Source organism: Bufo gargarizans, chromosome 2, assembly GCF_014858855.1.
Source record: "Bufo gargarizans isolate SCDJY-AF-19 chromosome 2, ASM1485885v1, whole genome shotgun sequence".
NCBI classification, from domain to species: Eukaryota; Metazoa; Chordata; class Amphibia; order Anura; family Bufonidae; genus Bufo; species Bufo gargarizans.
In genome coordinates this window covers 595,100,494-595,117,599 of record NC_058081.1, presented here as the reverse complement: position 1 = coordinate 595,117,599, position 17,106 = coordinate 595,100,494, and the positions used below count along the sequence as shown (strand labels likewise).

Below are 17,106 nucleotides of genomic sequence, written 5' to 3'. Positions count from 1 at the left end.
CGGTTATATTTTATACACTGCGGATTTTGCATTTGCAGTTCTACTGTGGAAAATCAATCACGTGTGGCCATACCGTAAAGGCATTCTCCAGGAATTAAATTAAATTACTGAAAATACTTATATATTACATTATTATAAATATATTCCCAAATACCTTTCATTAGCTATAGTGACTCGTTTTGTCTAGGGAGCAATCATTAGGTGAAATAAAATGGTCGCTGTCCTATTAGAACAGAGAAAACTTGTCCTCCTGTGTGATTAGGACAAGTTACTTCACAGCACTGCGCTATAGAGCTGCCTCATCCTCCTCTCCTATTTGCCAGGGATTTTGATCCTGAATACAGCCGATAAGATCTTCAGGTGAATCTCTGTAGGAATGGAGTTCATGAGGAGACTAAGTACAAGGGAGGAGGTAAGGTGTGGCTAATAAGCAGCCGCTCTTGTATGCAGTCTCCATTACCACAGTCTGTCCTCCATGTCTCCTCATGAACTCCATTCCCACAGAGATTCAGCTAAATGTCTTATAATCTGTGTTCAGGATCATAATCTCTGATGAGAAGAGCAGAGAGGAGAAGTTGGGTAGCTCTTTAGCTTAGTGTTGTGAAGTAAGTTGTCCTGCTGTGTGATAAGGACAGGTTTTGTGCGTACTAATAGGACAGCGGCCATTTTGTTTCTCCTAATCATTGTACCCTAGACAAAACGAGCCATTATAAATAATGAAAGGTATTTGAGAATATATTTATAATAAAGTAATATTTAAGTATTTTCATTTGCTTAATTCCCAGAGAACCCCATTAAAAGGGTTTTCCCAACTCAAGATTTGGGGCATATTGCTAGGATATGCCACAAATTTCAGAGAGGAACGTATCCCAGAGATGGAACCCACACCGCTCTCCAGAACTGGAACCTCAGAAGCAAAGCGTGAGCAGTCATACATGTTCAGCCACCCTCCGATATGGCCATTTCCAACAGTCCTATAATGGTGAATGGAGAAGTGGCCGCACTTGTCTGTCTCTCTCTCCATTCACTGCTATGGGGCTTCCAAAAATAGCCAAGCTTCTCGGAGGTCCCATAACAGTTAATTGGAGAGAAAACCGCACATGCTCTGCCTTCACTTCAGGGGCCATGTTCTAGAGAAAGGAGCAGGTTCCAGAAGTGGGGGCCGCACCTATCTGACATTTGTGGTATGTCCTAATGATATGGCGCAAACATTGAGATGGGGATCCCCTTTAAACTTCTGGTGGGAGACTCGGCCAGCAAATCTTCAGTCTGCCCCATGTGGGCTAAAGGAAAGCTCATGGCAGTATTTGCAGTTCATACCGGTTCCATCAGTGCCAGAAGCAGAATCTTACAGGTTATTGAAACAAACCGTGTTTTCTTGCTCAGTCACGAAGAACACAGTAAGGTGCTGGGGTTTGTACATGGGGTCAAGAATGGAGCATATATATTTTAATATATGTACAATGTGTAAATCACAGATTCCACAAAATAGGCTCTGAAAATATAAGAACAAATATATTTTACAATATTTTTTTTCTGGTATGGGACAGTTAATTATAAAATGTAAACAGCTCTACATAACCACATGGTCACCAGGAGCGGCCTCCATTGTATTGTGATAAAGGACAATACAGTGCAGGCCGTGCTGGCAGAAAAGGGGTTATTTCATTTATTGGTTTAAGTTTCATTATTAAGAAACACAAATATAAACTTCTGTCTTAAACGCGAGTTTAGATAAATAAAGGAAGCTGGTTGTTGGATTTGACCAGTACTTTGCAGCTGGTAGCCTGAAGAAAAGCACTTTTGTATGATTTGGTCTATCGTAGTCCATAACCGGGGCACGTATTCGAAGAAAATAGATCACTTTAATTGGAAAGAGTCTCTGAAATCCGGCCATTGCTAGTACTCCTCTTCCTCGTCACCTGTAAAATGGTTTTGTTTCTTGCGGACGTTCCAATGTAAACACTCGGCCAGGCTGTCGAACCAGTCATTCACCGGGTCTCGGAAACAGATGGAAGGGACGGGATAACAAGAGGTAGTGATGTTTATACTGGAACGACATGAGACAGGATGATTAATAGCAAGATCCTATATATAATAATAATCATTATTTATACAGCACCACCATATTCCGCATCGCTTTACGATTCAGAGGGTTCATGTAAAAAACAAGACATCACAACGTAACTGGCTAATATACAACTGAAATGCTAGGAGTGAGGGCCCTGCTCGCAAGAGCTTACAATCTATGAGGAAGTGGTGGTTGACTGTTATATAAAGTGGTCCAGCCATCTTTGTACTAAAAGGAGTGGTGTAGGGATTACTGTCGGAAGATCGAGTTCAGGTCTGAAGAATAAGAGTTGGAGGGTGAGAAGGGGAAGACTCTGTTCAGAAAGCACGAGAAACCTGCCTGAAAAGAGGTGTTTTTAAGGCATGTCTGAAGGTAGGGAAGTTGGGAACTGACCTGATATTCCGGGGCAGAGCATTCCAGAGAAGTAGGTGCAGCTCGAGAAAAAGTGATGAAGATGGTAGAGAGGGGTAATCGTAGATCACTGGGGAGCACGGTGGCTGAATGCCTTGCAGTGCTGGGGGCCTAGGTTCGAATCTGACCAAGGACAACATTTGCATCGGGTTTGTAGGTTATCTGCATGGAGTGTTTGCACGGGTTTCCCTCCGGGTACTACACCCCAAAGACATACTGGTAGGGGCAGCTTACAAATATAAATAACTTGTAATCCTTAAAAGGGTTTCCAGGACTAGCAAAAGATGGCTGCTTTCTTTCAAAATAGCACTTCAAATTTCACTTCAATGGTGCTGAGCTCTGGAGGAGTTGTCAAGGATTTATTTTTATTAATTCCCCACCCTGTGGTATCTGGGCTTCCATCATTGGACTTCCGGTCTGTGAACTTACGCTCAAAGATTGGCCTCCAGCGGTGACGTGAGCCCAATCATCATGTCACTGATGGGTCATCTATCACTAAGGCCCCATGCACACGGCCGTGGAACTGCGGCCTGGATCCCTCCTGAGAGCAGGAGCGCACGGCGTCACTGGTTGCTATGACGCCGTGCGCTCCCTGCTGCCGCCGCAATACAGTAATACACTGGTATGATCTATACCAGTGTATTACTGTACTGTGCCGGCAGCAGGGAGCGCACGGCGTCATAGCAACCAGTGCGCTCCTGCTCTCAGGAGGGATCCAGGCCGCGGTTCCACGGCCCGCACACGGCCGTGTGCATGGGGCCTTAGGGACATGTCACTGCAGTCATTGGTTGCAGTAGCTCACGTGACCCTCACCTTTGCCAGAATGGAGAGCTGAGGAGCAGGTCAGTATAGGTCTTTTACAGATACTGCTGGGGGAGCGGTGAATAATACTGAATCAAAAAAAAAAAAAAGAAACCCTTTAAGGGCTTATTCAGATGAATGACAGGAAGCTTGATGACTGCCATTTGTGTGCCGCCTTTTTTGTCTGCAGAACCATTCACTTGAGAAACTCTGGGCTAAATGGTACATTCTGCAATTTACTTGGTATGGGGCTCATGTGAAATTACCCATTTATTTTAACGTGTCAGTTTTCAGTCCGGGTGATGTTCCGGTCTAAACCCGTCCAGCACCCAGACGGGAAAATCATCCATCTGAGCCCCTATAAGGGCAGAACAGCTCTCCTGCCATGGCCGTTTCATAAATATTCATACTACCCATTAAATAATTATTTTATTTTTAGACCTCTGTGTCGTGCTGTTGTCCTCTGTTATTCCTTCTGGAAGTATATGGCTACATTGACAAGTGTTCGTTCCTATTCCTATTGTTAATGGAACTTATCCCATTAACTGTAACACAGTCTTAGCCTCTTTCACACGAGCGTGACGGCTTTAGTCCGGATGCGTTCAGTGAAACTCGCACCATTTTGCAAAAGCAAGTTCAGTCAGTTTTGTCTGTGATTGCGTTCAGTTTTTTCTGCGAGGGTGCAATGCGTTTTGATGCGTTTTTCACGCGCGTGATAAAAAACAGAAGCAACCATCAGTGAAAAAAAGCATTGTATCCACACTTGCTTGCGGATGCGATGTGTTTTTCCTGCAACCCCAATCACTTCTATGGGGCCAGGGCTGCGTGAAAAACGCAGAATATAGAACATGCTGCGATTTTCACGCAACGCAGAACTGATGCGTGAAAAACATTGCTCATGTACACAGATCCATTGAAATGAATGGGTCCGGATTCAGTGCGGGTGCTATGCGTTCACGTCACGCATTGCGCCCGCACGGAAAACTCCCTCGTGTGAAAGGGGCCTAACAGATAGTCTTTAAAAGTGGACCAGTCACTAGATTTTCAGAGCGAAAACGAGCTCCATGATGTCAAGTGCTCAGTGTCCAGGTCTTATTTATGTCCGTAAAGATCTTTACCATCCGCTGCTTCGTCTGTACAACCCTCACTCACCTGTCTCCATGGCAGACCTCTTGCCTCTTCCTCCCATCAAATGAGACCCACGCTGTGTTCCGTGCATCAGGTGAAAGCATTATCTGAAAAGAGGCGTAATCTCTTTATAAAGTGGTTACACATATAAAGACCTCAGAATCTCAACCGGGATGTGCTTGTAGGGGGGCAGACCCCTGTGCTCAGGGAAATCACATATATAACAACATGTTGAATCACTTCCCTTTAGCAACAGGTGTCCTAGTCACAAACTGCAGTGAACTACAAAATACCCTGCAATTATTATTGTAACATTTTCACCTCTAGAGGGAGCTATTCCTCTAACAAGCCTACATGTGGGCATTAGCAGCTTACTGATATATTTGCTTATATGCACCAAATAAACTTCAGTGCAGATTCCAAACACGACATTTCAAGTCTATATTTCTTAAAGCGAAAGCCTTGCCATTACCTGGTCCACGCCGCTAGGTTTGGTCTCTTCCTCTCCCTGCTGTGCTGAAAAGGGGGAACTGTGACCACTGCAGCCAATCACATGCTACAGCGGTGACCTGCTTTCCTTGCATCATGTGACGGCTGCAGCAGTCATGTGTCAGTCAACGGATGTTGATTTCAGCAAGGCCGGAAGACGAAGTGCTGGACAAGGAGTGACAGGGACCAGGTAAGTGTGATCACCCCCACGGGTCGGCCACGCTGCGAGGTCTGTCTTACTCTTGGATAACCCTTTTAACATTAAGGTTAGGACATCACCATTTAGTGGGTTTGTTTGAACTGAATGTTAAAAAATGTTTTTAAAAGTCTGCAATTTTTTTTTTTATAATTGGTAGCTATAATAGCACAATCATCATTATATTACACATAAATTAAATAGAGGGAATATACAGAATATAAAACTAAAAATAAATAATATAACAACCACCACAGTGATGATAAGCAAGTCACTGCCGCCAATGGCAATTCTCCAAGAAATTACAGGATTAAACCTCCACCCTAAACTGGAGTTTTTCAGCTAGAACCAGTCTAGGCATTATTTGATTGCAAAGTACTGGCAATACTCGGTGTGGCATTCCGTTTGTGAGGATTAAGAACAAATCTGTATCGAAATCAACAGCAAATAGGAACTTGCCCGAAGATATTCTTCACACGTTATGGAAAGCGGTATTATTAGGTGTGTAGCGTAGGAACCTACCTTTAACTCCACCCCGGCAGGTACCACTATTGGTCGGAAGGATAGAGAGTGGGGACAGATAGGGGTGATCATGATAGCTGGTACGTTTGGATGAATCATGGAGGCTCCGGCTGCAGCTGCATAGGCGGTACTGCCAGTAGGGGTGGACACAATAACTCCTGAGGGTAGAGAAATTAAAGACTAGAAATTAACCAAAAATTGCAACAACAAAAAAAATCACTAATAAACTGCAGCCATTAAATTATAATATATCACAATATATAATACTGATTCACAGCTACCTGAACAAGGTCCCCCCCAATAAAAGTGGTAGAAAAATGACAGTGCGTCTAAAAGAGCGAATCATAGTGATCGCTTCAATTATGGAAGTGCTCACTAGGGTTACGAAGCAATGAATAAAGCAGGTGATGGATGTACTCACCTCGCTGCACTGTGTCCTGACTGCATACAGCGTCAGGATGTAGTGCACTATGACCTGACACAGTGCAAGGTCAGGTCACAGCGCAACGAGGAACGTGGAAGGTAAGTTCATTTATTTATTTTATGTCAGATGGGGTTCCAATCTGGGGTCTAATAATGAATTGCAGCCTGATCAGAGGTCTAATAACGAATGGGGGTCTGATCTGAGATCTGATGAAGAATGGGGGTTTGATCTGAGATCTGATGAAGAATGGGGGTCTGATCTGAGGTCTAATGAGGAATGGGAGACTTATCTCAGGTCTTGTAAAGATTGGGGGTGTGATCTGAGGTATAATGAGGAATAGGGGTCTGATCTCAGGTTTGATGAAGATTGTGGGTCTGATCTGAGGTCTTATTTTTCTTATTTCCCTGCTCTAAATCCTAGATGTGCCTTATGGAGTAAAAAATAGGTTATATGGTCAGTAACAGTGGTTAACGTTCATTAGAAGTGGACATTCATTTAATATTACCATCTCCTTGAACCGTAGTGATGAGATGTCCATCAAGGAAGACGTCTACATTGGATAGATAAGAAGAAGGGCCTCTGTCCACCACCACTTCATTCAGCACCTACAATTCATAGACGAAGACAAGTTTAACAACTTCTACTGTAACAACAAAAGTGGGAGGACATGCCACCATCTCTAGCCATCATTTACTGTTAATGGTCTGCAGGGAAGCACATAGTGTGACAATATTGCGACTGGACATTACTTCATTAGTAATAAGCTGCAAGAGATGCCCCATGTGCCAAAGATTTGGATCAGGAAATTTGCAGTTTGTGTGCTAGTGTCTCTTTTGGCTGAACACAGCGATTCTTTAGTAGCAATGTATTATGAATGAAACTATGTTAAAATTGAGATTACGTGAAACTTCTTTCAACAAAACGTTTCATCTAGAGTCACCACATTAGCTGCGTACACTGCTGCACCCAACTGGTAGGTTCTAGCGTAAAATCACAGTAACAGGACAGTCTTATCTGTCTAAATCCCCACCTGGTACTTGGTTTGTTTGACATGTTCCTTCTCCTGCTGGTTCACAATGAGCCCGTTCTCTTCTATGCCATTCTGTACAATGGTCTTCTTCTCTTTGTACTCTTTATGCACCTTCACTTTTAGCCTGCTGCGAAGGACAAGTGCCGCATTTCCTGGCCAAGAACAGGTTAATAAGTATATTAGATTTACACATAGTGATACAAAAACCAGTTTTATATTTTCATTGGTAAATAAGTGTCTGCTACATAAATCCTTAAGGGGTTTGGACAACTACATATACAGTGGTTCTCTCTGCTGGGAGAACCAATGTTGTTTACAGCATGGAATTCAGATGAGACTTGTTGTGGATGTCGTTCTCAGCTTTAGCTACTGAAAGGGGCATCCAAACCCGGAAAAGCCCCTCTGCCAGCCAAATGGGACCTAAATTGGATCTCATACATTCATCGAAGCACCCATTATCAGGTGTCCCCTAACAGCATTCACACACTGCACTGATAACGTTCATCTGTAGGACATATGAAACCTCATGGCATACGTTACATCTAATTTACACTCTTTAAAAAGGAGTAGGTTGTCAGAGATCAGCACAGGTTACAAAGGTTTCTTTTTCTCTTCTTGTGCCAAGACAAAGCAACCTGTAAGCGCACAATTCACAGACAAAAGGGTGACACAAGAGCGTCCCTCCCTGTGAGGAGCTTGGCTGCCCATGATGTGACCTCGGACGATGTTCTTACCTTCTATAACCTGAGTGACTTGATTCTGGAAGTTGTCAAAGCTAAAGGGGGTGAGAAACCCTAGTGATCCCAAGTGAAAAGCCATGACAGGAGGGACACTGTCCTACAAGGGAGGAAAAAAACAGGTTACAACTTTAGAAGCTTGTACAAGTACATTACATGCAAACAATGAAGGAAAAAAAGAGTAAGGTTTTGCCTAAACAATTACTCTTCCCACGCGAGGAGCGGCGAGAGGTCACTGACGTCATGACCGGACTTCACATCGCAAAACCCACATAACTGAGCACCTACTTAGAGACCTTATCCCAGGGCAAAACAAAGGAAACGAAGAGGAGAGGAAGGGATCGGACAAGAAAACACTCTTCAAACATCAATGTCTGTTTCCCTCCCCTATTCATCCACTGAGAAAATGAAAGACGTTGTATAAGGTTAGAAAACGGGGCTTTGTTTCTCTTGTATTGGCCCATGTCTGGTACTGCAGCACAGCCTCTGTCAAGTGAATGCTGTAGTACCAGATACAGACTGAAGGCACAAGCGGCAGTGTTTCTGGAAACTAAATGGACCTTTCAGTTTCAGTACCTGCATATTCTGACAGCGATGTCTACTTGCACACTGGCGTTTCGGCTTTCCGTTTGTGAGATGCGTTCAGGGCTTTCACAAGCGGTCCAAAACGGATCAGTTTTGCCCCAATGCATTCTGAATGGATATGGATCCTCTCAGAATGCATCAGTTTGGCTCCGTTTCATCTCAATTCCACTTTGGAAGCAGACACCAAAACGCCGCTTGCAGCGTTTTGGTGTCCGTCGCCTGATGAAACTGAGCCAAACGGATCCAATGTAAGTCAATGGGGATGGATCCGTTTTGACTGACACAATCTGGCACAATAGAAAACGGATCCGTCCTTTCAATGGAGTTTGTGACGGATCTGTCTTGGCTATGTTACAGATAATACAAACGGATCTGTTCATGACGGATGCATGCCGTTGTATTATTGTAACGGATCCATGACGGATCCGCCCAGAATGCGAGTGTAAAAGTAGCCTAAATGAGGGGGAAGACACACAGGGAGCCCAGTGGTCAGGCCCCATCGATCAGCCACTTGTCCCTTATCTTATGGATGGCGAAAAATTGTTGATTATGTGTAAAAAATGTAATCCTTTGGAAAATCCATGCAATCTTCAGGCAGCAGGTTATAGAACAAGAGGAGCTGAGCAGATTGATAGTTGTTCGAAAAGATTCAGTAAAATGTGTAATTTATTCATTTATTCAAATTCCTGCTTATTCTGGTCTTAAGAGTCCAATGGGCAGTCCAATTAGTGACTAAAAGCCATCTCTGTATACATACATGCAAATCCTTGAGTAGGACCGCCCACTGGACTCCTAAGCCCAGAGTGAGCCGGAATTTAAGGGAAACTGGTCACCAAGTAAATGCAGTGTAATCTTCCAGAATCGTGGTACAGACTAGAGAAAGGTGAGCAGACTGATATATAGAGGGTCATTTAGGCATATTTCAGGCGTAGATTGTGGTGCGACAGCTAGTTGTGCCTCAATCTGCGACTTCTCCCTGCTCAAACCAGGTCTAAAAATATGTGGCTGCGGCATGGGCCGGTAGGCGCGTCTCACTTTCCATTTTCTACTCCTGTTTCAGGCGTAGAAAAAGGTCTAAATGTAAGACACCAAGGAAGCAATCTTACACTTAGAAGTGGCGGATGATCTGCCGAAGGTTTGAAGAGGCGCCTCTACATAACTCCATCGATCCACTGCCAGTGCAGGGCTTTATTAACCCCGGCGTCTAAAACGCCAGTCTTAATAAATGTGCCCCACAGTTTTTGGGGAAAAGATTCAGTATAACTTGTATTTCATTCATGTAAATCCCTGCTCATTCTGGGAGGTCCTATCAGTGACTGACAGCCTTCCCTCTAGGACTGTGTATACAGAGAGAGCTGTCAATCACTGATAGGACCGCCTCCTGGACTTCAGAGCCCAGAATGAGCAGGGATTTAAATGAATGAAATGAAACATATACCTAAAAACCATACATCAATCTGCTTAGCTCCTCCTGTTCTATAACATGCATCGACGAGATGGGTTCCCTTAGGTTAATGAAATGCAAAAAAAAAAAAAAAGAAAAAAAAAGAAACTAGCAAACAAATATACTGCTATTTAAAATAGCTGGGGGTCTGAGGGGTTTAATCTGTCCTGATCTGAAGATCAGATTGTAAGCTTGATGTCAACCACAAAGTGTTTTATAGGAAACAGTATTAGACTCCTTATGAATCTATGGGCAAATGGTTCCAAGGTTGGTGAAACATCTCACCGATGGCAATGTTTTTGGAACATCTGCCCATGACCATGTCTGGTTCAATAATGCTCCAGGGCACATCATGGCACTAAAGCAGAAGCTGCCAAAGAAAGGGTTTCTTTTGAAACTCTGGATATACAATGAGTGAAACTAAATGCATCAAGAGTCTCTAACTGTTTGATATTTCTTTTTTTTTCATTGTCTTTTCCCTTCATAGGCATAAATGGGGAAGATTTCTTTGGAGGGTCATGGACCATGAATATGGTGACACCTCTGAGATGAACAGAAACTGCCTTGAAAACAGTCTTTTCGAAGGGTGTTCCTCTCAAAGAACAAGGCATATATACATAGAATATAAGGAATTTGGAAATTTAACACAGAAAAATGTGGTCTACATTTGGGTCTTCTCAAAGAGATGGACTTTTTGAGAAGTTTCACTCTAGCATTTTGGGATACTTTCTATACAGGGGTATGTTAGGGCCTATTCACACAACCATATATTTTGTCCAAGTGTCCAACGGACTGCACGTGGACCCATAGAAGTAAGTGGTGCTATTCACACCACTGTTTATCGGTACAGATTGAGGGTCCATGCCAAGAACTCAGAACATGTCCTATATTGGACTGTGTCTCATAGAACACGGACCCGGGGAGAATTTGAGACAACTGTACCCAGTGGTCGCCAGGTCCAGCCCTACTTCTGTATTACTAATCATCTGTGTGTGGCCACAACATGGATGATTTTTTAATATCGATGTGTGAATAAGCTCTTAACTGCATCCCTTTTCATTACAAAACCACAACAGTCAATCACTAGTGTTGAGCGAACTTGTGGTTTCAAGTTCGTCGTACAAGGTTCGGGTTGTTTAAGAATTCCGTTCTGGATTCTATAATGGGATTCTTAGATAACCCGAACCTTGTATGCCGAACTTGAAACCACAAGTTCGCTCAACACTATCAATCATGTTCCTGGCACTTTATGCTTGGTACAAAATGTTGAGCAGGTGACCAGAACTGACCTGGAAAAGTGACGATGCATACAGCAAGGTGCCGTCTCCTCCGAGGCAAATAATGAAGTCAATCCGGTTGGAGATGTCATCAAAATCTGGTAAATGATTTGACATTCAGATTAGCATTCAGGGAAGTAAAGGTGGAGATGCACCTTAGATAGCTAACCGCTAACCCCCTTCCCCCCTCCTCCATACATATGCACTTGTGCATGCTTGTCTGAGCATGCATGTGTTTTCACTAAGGAGATATCTTAAGCAGGGTACTGGCGGCCCTTAAAGAGAGAGACTTATTGGAAAGTGTTCCATGGAGACTAAAGGTGGATTTACACGGGCAGATTATCGGGAACGAACTTTCCTGAAAACGCTCATACCCGACACATAAAAGGAGCAGCCGATCATCCGATAAACGAGCAAAGCGCTCATCCATCGGGTGGTCCTGTCGTTCGTGCAGGCACCTAAATTTATCAATTTTTGGCAGCAGATAGTGCTGTCTAAACAGCAGTCTGCTGCCCTGAAACAATGCAGTTCTTTGAGGATCCCAATAGTAATCCCTCGTTTTAATGCTGTAGAGGAGATCGCTGTATATAAATGCAACGGTCACCTCCACTGAATGAGCAGCCAACTGTCAGGAAGGAAAGTATCCTTCCCAACAGTAGGCTTCTCATAGTCCCCGTCTAAATGCACCTTTATTGGCAATGCTCCATGGGAAAATAATACGCATAGAGGTACCTCAACGTCAGGGAACCATCTTGCTAGTGCCCCCTTTGACAGCTGTCTATGGATGGGAATCTGGCTTGGCATATTCCAAGGCTTATTAAAAAGTCGACTTTTGACTCATAGGGAGCCATTTCCACAAGGCGGCGCTAGCGAGATGGTTCTCTTTCCTTGAGAGGTACCTCTGTGCACACTAATGCGATAAGAATAAATTGCTGACTGGCCAGACGGGTGGTGGCTTATCCTTGAGAACAAAAGTATATCAATATCAACATGCCCCCTTCCCCCAACACTGCCACTGAGGGAGAGTTGCGAGACAACCCCACAGATTAGATGGTTGGTTGACTGTTCGCTGACATATGGCTACCTATACTCCAATTCTTTACTATGTATAGCAGTCAGTCAGCAGATTTCTGTAGTTGTGGAGGAAACTATACACAATGTAAAGGTAGAATTGCTCTGAATCCGGCACTGTACAGTGGAGGCTTCCGAGGACAAGGGCGGGTCAAACAATCCAAACGAGAGGAGAAGAAAGAAGAACCTGTTCAACAAGACAACTACTCTTATATTACTTTTAAAATCCTTGCCAACTAAATTAACCCCTTAGTGACCACTAATACGCCTTTTTACTGACGTAAACAAAGGGGGCGGTTTAGCTGAACAGCTGGCTTTAATCAATCATTACATGTACCCAAAATGGTGCATTAAAAATAGAACTTGTCCTGCAATAAATAAGACCTCATACAAGTACATTGATAAAAAACAAAAAAGTTAGAGCTCTTGGAATGCGATTTGAAAAAAAATGTGTGTGGTCACTAAGGTGTTAAAAGGGACCAAGCCCACAATTTCCAGAACACCCACAATTTCGAGAATCACAGCATGTACATACATACTCCTCTTAGGGCTGGTTCACACTTGCATTGTTCTTTTCCGGTATTGAGATCCAGCATAGCGTCTCAAAACCGGGAAAAAAAACTGAGATCCGTTCAGGATGCCTTCCGTTCCGCCGCTAATCCGGTTTTTGTCCGGAACAAATACCTTAGCTTGCTAAGGGATATTGTCTGATCAAAATACCAGATTACTAAAACATTTGCACAATGGGGCTAAATCCTGCTTATGGGGGGGCACAGTGAGGGCCAATACAAGAGAAAGGGTACGCAATCCTGCTTATGGGGGGCGCAGTAAGGGCCTATACAAGGGGAAGGTGGCACAATGGGGCAAAATCCTTCCGATGGAGGCACAGGGAGGGAAAATACAAGGGGAATGGGACATAATGGAGTGCAATCCAGCTTATGGGGGGCACAGTGGGGGTCTATACAAGTGGAATAAGACTCCAGCCCAGTGCAGAAGCCAGTGCAGATTTATTTTTGGCACCCCTAGGCTCATTCACCAACCTTGAAGCACTAATATTACAGTTTCACTCTAAAAACTGCCCTTTGGAGAAAAGCTCCTCTGTCATGAGCATCAGATCTAGCAGACTCTCTAGTCCAGGGATGCCCAACCTGCGGCCCTCCAGATGTTGCAAAACCACAACTCCCAGTATGCCCGGACAGACTACAGCTATCTGTCTACAGCCGGGCATGATGGGAGTTGTAGTTTTACAACAGCTGGAGGGCCGCAGGTTGAGCATCCCTGCTCTAGTCCATTCCAAGGCCAAATATGCTAATAAGTGACATTTATTATGACGCAGAGTCGTCTAATTCATTAAATGGGGTTTTTCCCATTAATTAAATATCAATAACCTATCCTCAGGATAGGTCATCAATATCTGATGGGTGGAGGTCTGACTCCTGGCACAGGCACAGCACCGTACACTGTATAGTGGCTGTGCTTGGTATTGGGGCTCAGTCACATTCACTTGAATAAGACTGAGCTGCACAGAAGCCATGTAACCAATGGGTGTGGTGTCACTGAGGAAGAGGTTGCAGCCCTTGCCAGAGCACCAAAGCCCCTTTCAACAGCTGACCTGGGGAAGCTGGACCACCACCGATGACAGTCTGGAAAACACCTTTAAGTGCATTATATGCATTAATTATGCTAAATTTATAATCTACTCAATATGTTCCCTCATTTGTTGTAGTGTATGGTGCTAATGCTCACTTTTAGGAGGTCATCATAAAATTATCAGGAACACTGAACATAGATGTTCTAAAATATTATCCCAACACTCCCTCTCTTACTAATCTCCTCCTTCTACTTTAAATAATATATTAAAAAAATAAAAAATAAAATCTATATGTGTCCAAGAGATCAGCCTAGTACTCCTCTCACAATCCTGTGTCTGGCAATAAGACAACTGGCTGCAGAAGATGCACTCCCCCGCTGCCCCATCTGCAATAGGAGACAAAGAATTTTGACCCTCACCCACTCGGACAAGCCTCATACCTTCAACCAACTGCTAGACAAAAACACAAGAGATCTGGAGCAGATCAACCTCTGTTCTCAGGAGGATTTCTACAAGACTGTTTACATGCAGGTAGAAAAGTCTGCAGCCTGACAAACGGTGGGGGGCACGTTTATCTGCAGTTCACCGTTATCACTTTCGTAGGCTTACCGTTCTTTTAATACGTTAAAACTCTGAAGAACCTGCTGTAAAGTGAGGCAGAAAGTTCACCATTGCAGACCCACAAGGTGATTAAGTGTTGTAACAAGGAACACAAGTGGTGGTGTGAGTCCACAGACAGCAGCTACATTATTACATAATCGGCTTTCGAGCAGATCAGGAGGATTTGGCAGAATTGAGTCAACTTTAAAGCCAGATACAAGTAAACAGATCTGCAGGGGGATACCTTCTCTAAAAGTGCAAAACTTCTTCTTGACTGGTCCAAAATTCTCGTCGTTCACGATGGCCGGATCCTCCAAGACCTTCTTCTCCACATAAACAATCATGTTCTTCTGCTAAATAAGGAAGCAAGAGTTAAATCTGAGCAGCGGTGGTAAGCAGCATCCATTGCATGCAGACTGGCTAGAGATCCTCAGAAATCGGCGCTTGCTTGGCGTTACTGGGGGCAGACTCCTGCTCAGATAAAACCATGCAAGCAAGTTTCTTCAGAAAAAAAAAGCAACCAAAAACTTGCAAATATCATTCCCTTCCTTGGCTTCAAACCATAATTGAAGAGGTTGTCCTACTTAGAAATAAGACACACCTTAACAATCTCCTGTCATCCAAGTGTCTCTGTATCTTGGTCTCAAGCAATGACATCCCAACGTGACACCGGCAGCTGTAGTGGTCACCAGTGATGTCATCGCTATGGCCAATAATTTTTTCTTCACATGCATGGATGTCATCATATTTTTGTCTTACATCCGTGTGGTTGAAGTCTGTCTAACTCCATTGGGATCTAGCCAAAACTGTACCCATATTAAAAACAATACAGAAGGCAGAGAAGTCAAGGGCGAAAAAAAAACCCAGACAACTAACTATATATATTCGGACAAAGTCTTCAAGAACAAGAGCTGCTTGATATTGGTGCACCGGCTCTGGCTTATAAAACAAGGAAGAGACTAAAGGAGGTTAGAGGAAACTATGAGGGATTGCACAGACTCTTGGGCACCACATCTATGTGAAGACTATAGGTGAACCGCAGGGTGGAGATGGTTAAAAAATTATAGGGAGAGATTGTAAAATTTAGGCGATACAGAAAATCAACCTTAATACATAGGATATTCAGCGTCAGATATTCTTACCTCTGTAAGGAACACGCAGAGTTCCTTAAAGGGCTGCAGTAGACTGGCGTCTCTGACCTTCTTGATCACCAGCACACTTTTGGGTGGCTTGTTCCACGTTAGAAGCTGGCTTGCAGGGTCCTGGATATGCCTAAAAGTAATTAGAATAAAAAAAGAAAAGAAAAAGAAAGTACTATTAGAAACTGTGCAATTTCTCTCAATGCAAAATGTTCATTATCAGCTTTTCAAGAATCTGCCTGGTAAGACTACAACACGTCTACCGACACTCAAAGGAACCGGCATTGTGGGGAACCGCCGATACATATAGAGATAGAGAATTCCACTCTGAAAGGCAGTGTTTTTAAAGAACCTTGAGTCGTGACCACACAGCGATGACACAAGTCTTAGGAAGACGTCGGAGCATTTTGTAGAAGGATAGATGGCGAACATGTACAAAGAAGTCTTGAGTCTTGACACAATAGGTGGCTTCCAGTATTGTAGGGAAAGTGGTTGCGCTCAGACTGGCTGATAGCAGAAAATTTGCTTTTCCCCCAGGCAGTCAGAGGATATTAGAAGAGAAATTGCAGCCGCTGATGCAACCGGCAAAGTGATTTGTGTCTTGGGGCTCATACTGGATCCATAAAGTGGGCTGTTCACTAGACTCCAGGAACCAATCAGGAACATAATTAACATTGAAATGTTGTGGTGAATGTAAAGATGAGACAAGGCACATGCCACAATCATAATACTGACCAGAATATGGAATCAGATTGCCTTCTTAAATAGCCCTTACCCTAAATGACCTGGAAAAGAGTAGTCATCTATGTTCTGCGCTTGCTCTATTAAACACGCAAGATGCGCTGGGAGATTACCACTAATGGTGACTTATAGAAGCTGCCTCTCCATGAGTCTAAATACCATACAAACCAGTACTGCAATGGAACTAGGGCTGCAACGAGTACTCGACTAAATCGAGTATTTCGAAAAAATAAATAAAAAATCCTCGATGAGATTCGTTTGTGTCACGTGACCACGGAGCAGGAGTGAAGCGCTTGCTTTTACTACCGCTCCATGGTCTCCGGCTGCGCTCGGAATACTTCCCTTTCCAGCAGGGGGCCTCCGGACACTCCACAGCACGTCCATGGTCCCACACTGCACTGACCTCCTGACATATGCACGCCGTGACCCGACGCGCTGTGTGACGTCAGGAGCAGAGCAGCGTGGAATGATGGAGTGTTGGTGGCGCCCCTGCTGGAAAGTTAAGGCCGGGCACACAGCGTCATAGCAACCAATGACGTTGTACACTCCGGGTGTCAGGAGGAGCAGGGGGGGGGCTGCTGGTGCTGGGGTGGGGGGAGTGCAGCTCATGGGCGCTGGGGTGGGGGAGTGCAGCTCATGGGCGCTGGGGTGGGGGAGTGGAGCTGATGGGCGCGTGGAGCTGATGGGCGCTGGGGTGGGGGAGAGCCAATGGCAACGGAGGAACAGAGTTGATGGCACCGGGGGGGGCTGATGCACTTGGGCTGATAGCACGGGGGGGGGGGGAATGAAGGGTGTTGGGGACTGATGGTAGGGGGTCTGATGAGTTTTTATAAAGGAAAACAGTCTATA

At 44.2% G+C, this 17,106-nt stretch overlaps 1 protein-coding gene across 9 annotated transcripts in view; it reads right to left on the bottom strand.

Moving 5' to 3' along the window:
- Nucleotides 1-1,427: 1,427 nt before the first annotated feature.
- NADK (NAD kinase) overlaps nucleotides 1,428-17,106 on the bottom strand; it is an 81,770-nt gene continuing 66,091 nt past the window's right edge. For 8 of the 9 annotated variants that reach the window (XM_044281882.1, XM_044281879.1, XM_044281885.1 and 5 more), the window contains 9 exons: nucleotides 15,520-15,649; nucleotides 14,622-14,730; nucleotides 11,128-11,213; nucleotides 7,807-7,909; nucleotides 7,073-7,224; nucleotides 6,548-6,647; nucleotides 5,619-5,776; nucleotides 4,436-4,518; nucleotides 1,428-2,050 (listed from right to left, as the gene is read on the bottom strand). In XM_044281882.1, coding sequence (XP_044137817.1) covers nucleotides 1,900-2,050; nucleotides 4,436-4,518; nucleotides 5,619-5,776; nucleotides 6,548-6,647; nucleotides 7,073-7,224; nucleotides 7,807-7,909; nucleotides 11,128-11,213; nucleotides 14,622-14,730; nucleotides 15,520-15,649 — 1,072 coding nt within the window. In that variant the 3' untranslated portion in view covers nucleotides 1,428-1,899. The remainder of the gene's footprint in view (nucleotides 2,051-4,435; nucleotides 4,519-5,618; nucleotides 5,777-6,547; nucleotides 6,648-7,072; nucleotides 7,225-7,806; nucleotides 7,910-11,127; nucleotides 11,214-14,621; nucleotides 14,731-15,519; nucleotides 15,650-17,106) is intronic. The other variant, XM_044281886.1, reaches the window with a different exon arrangement.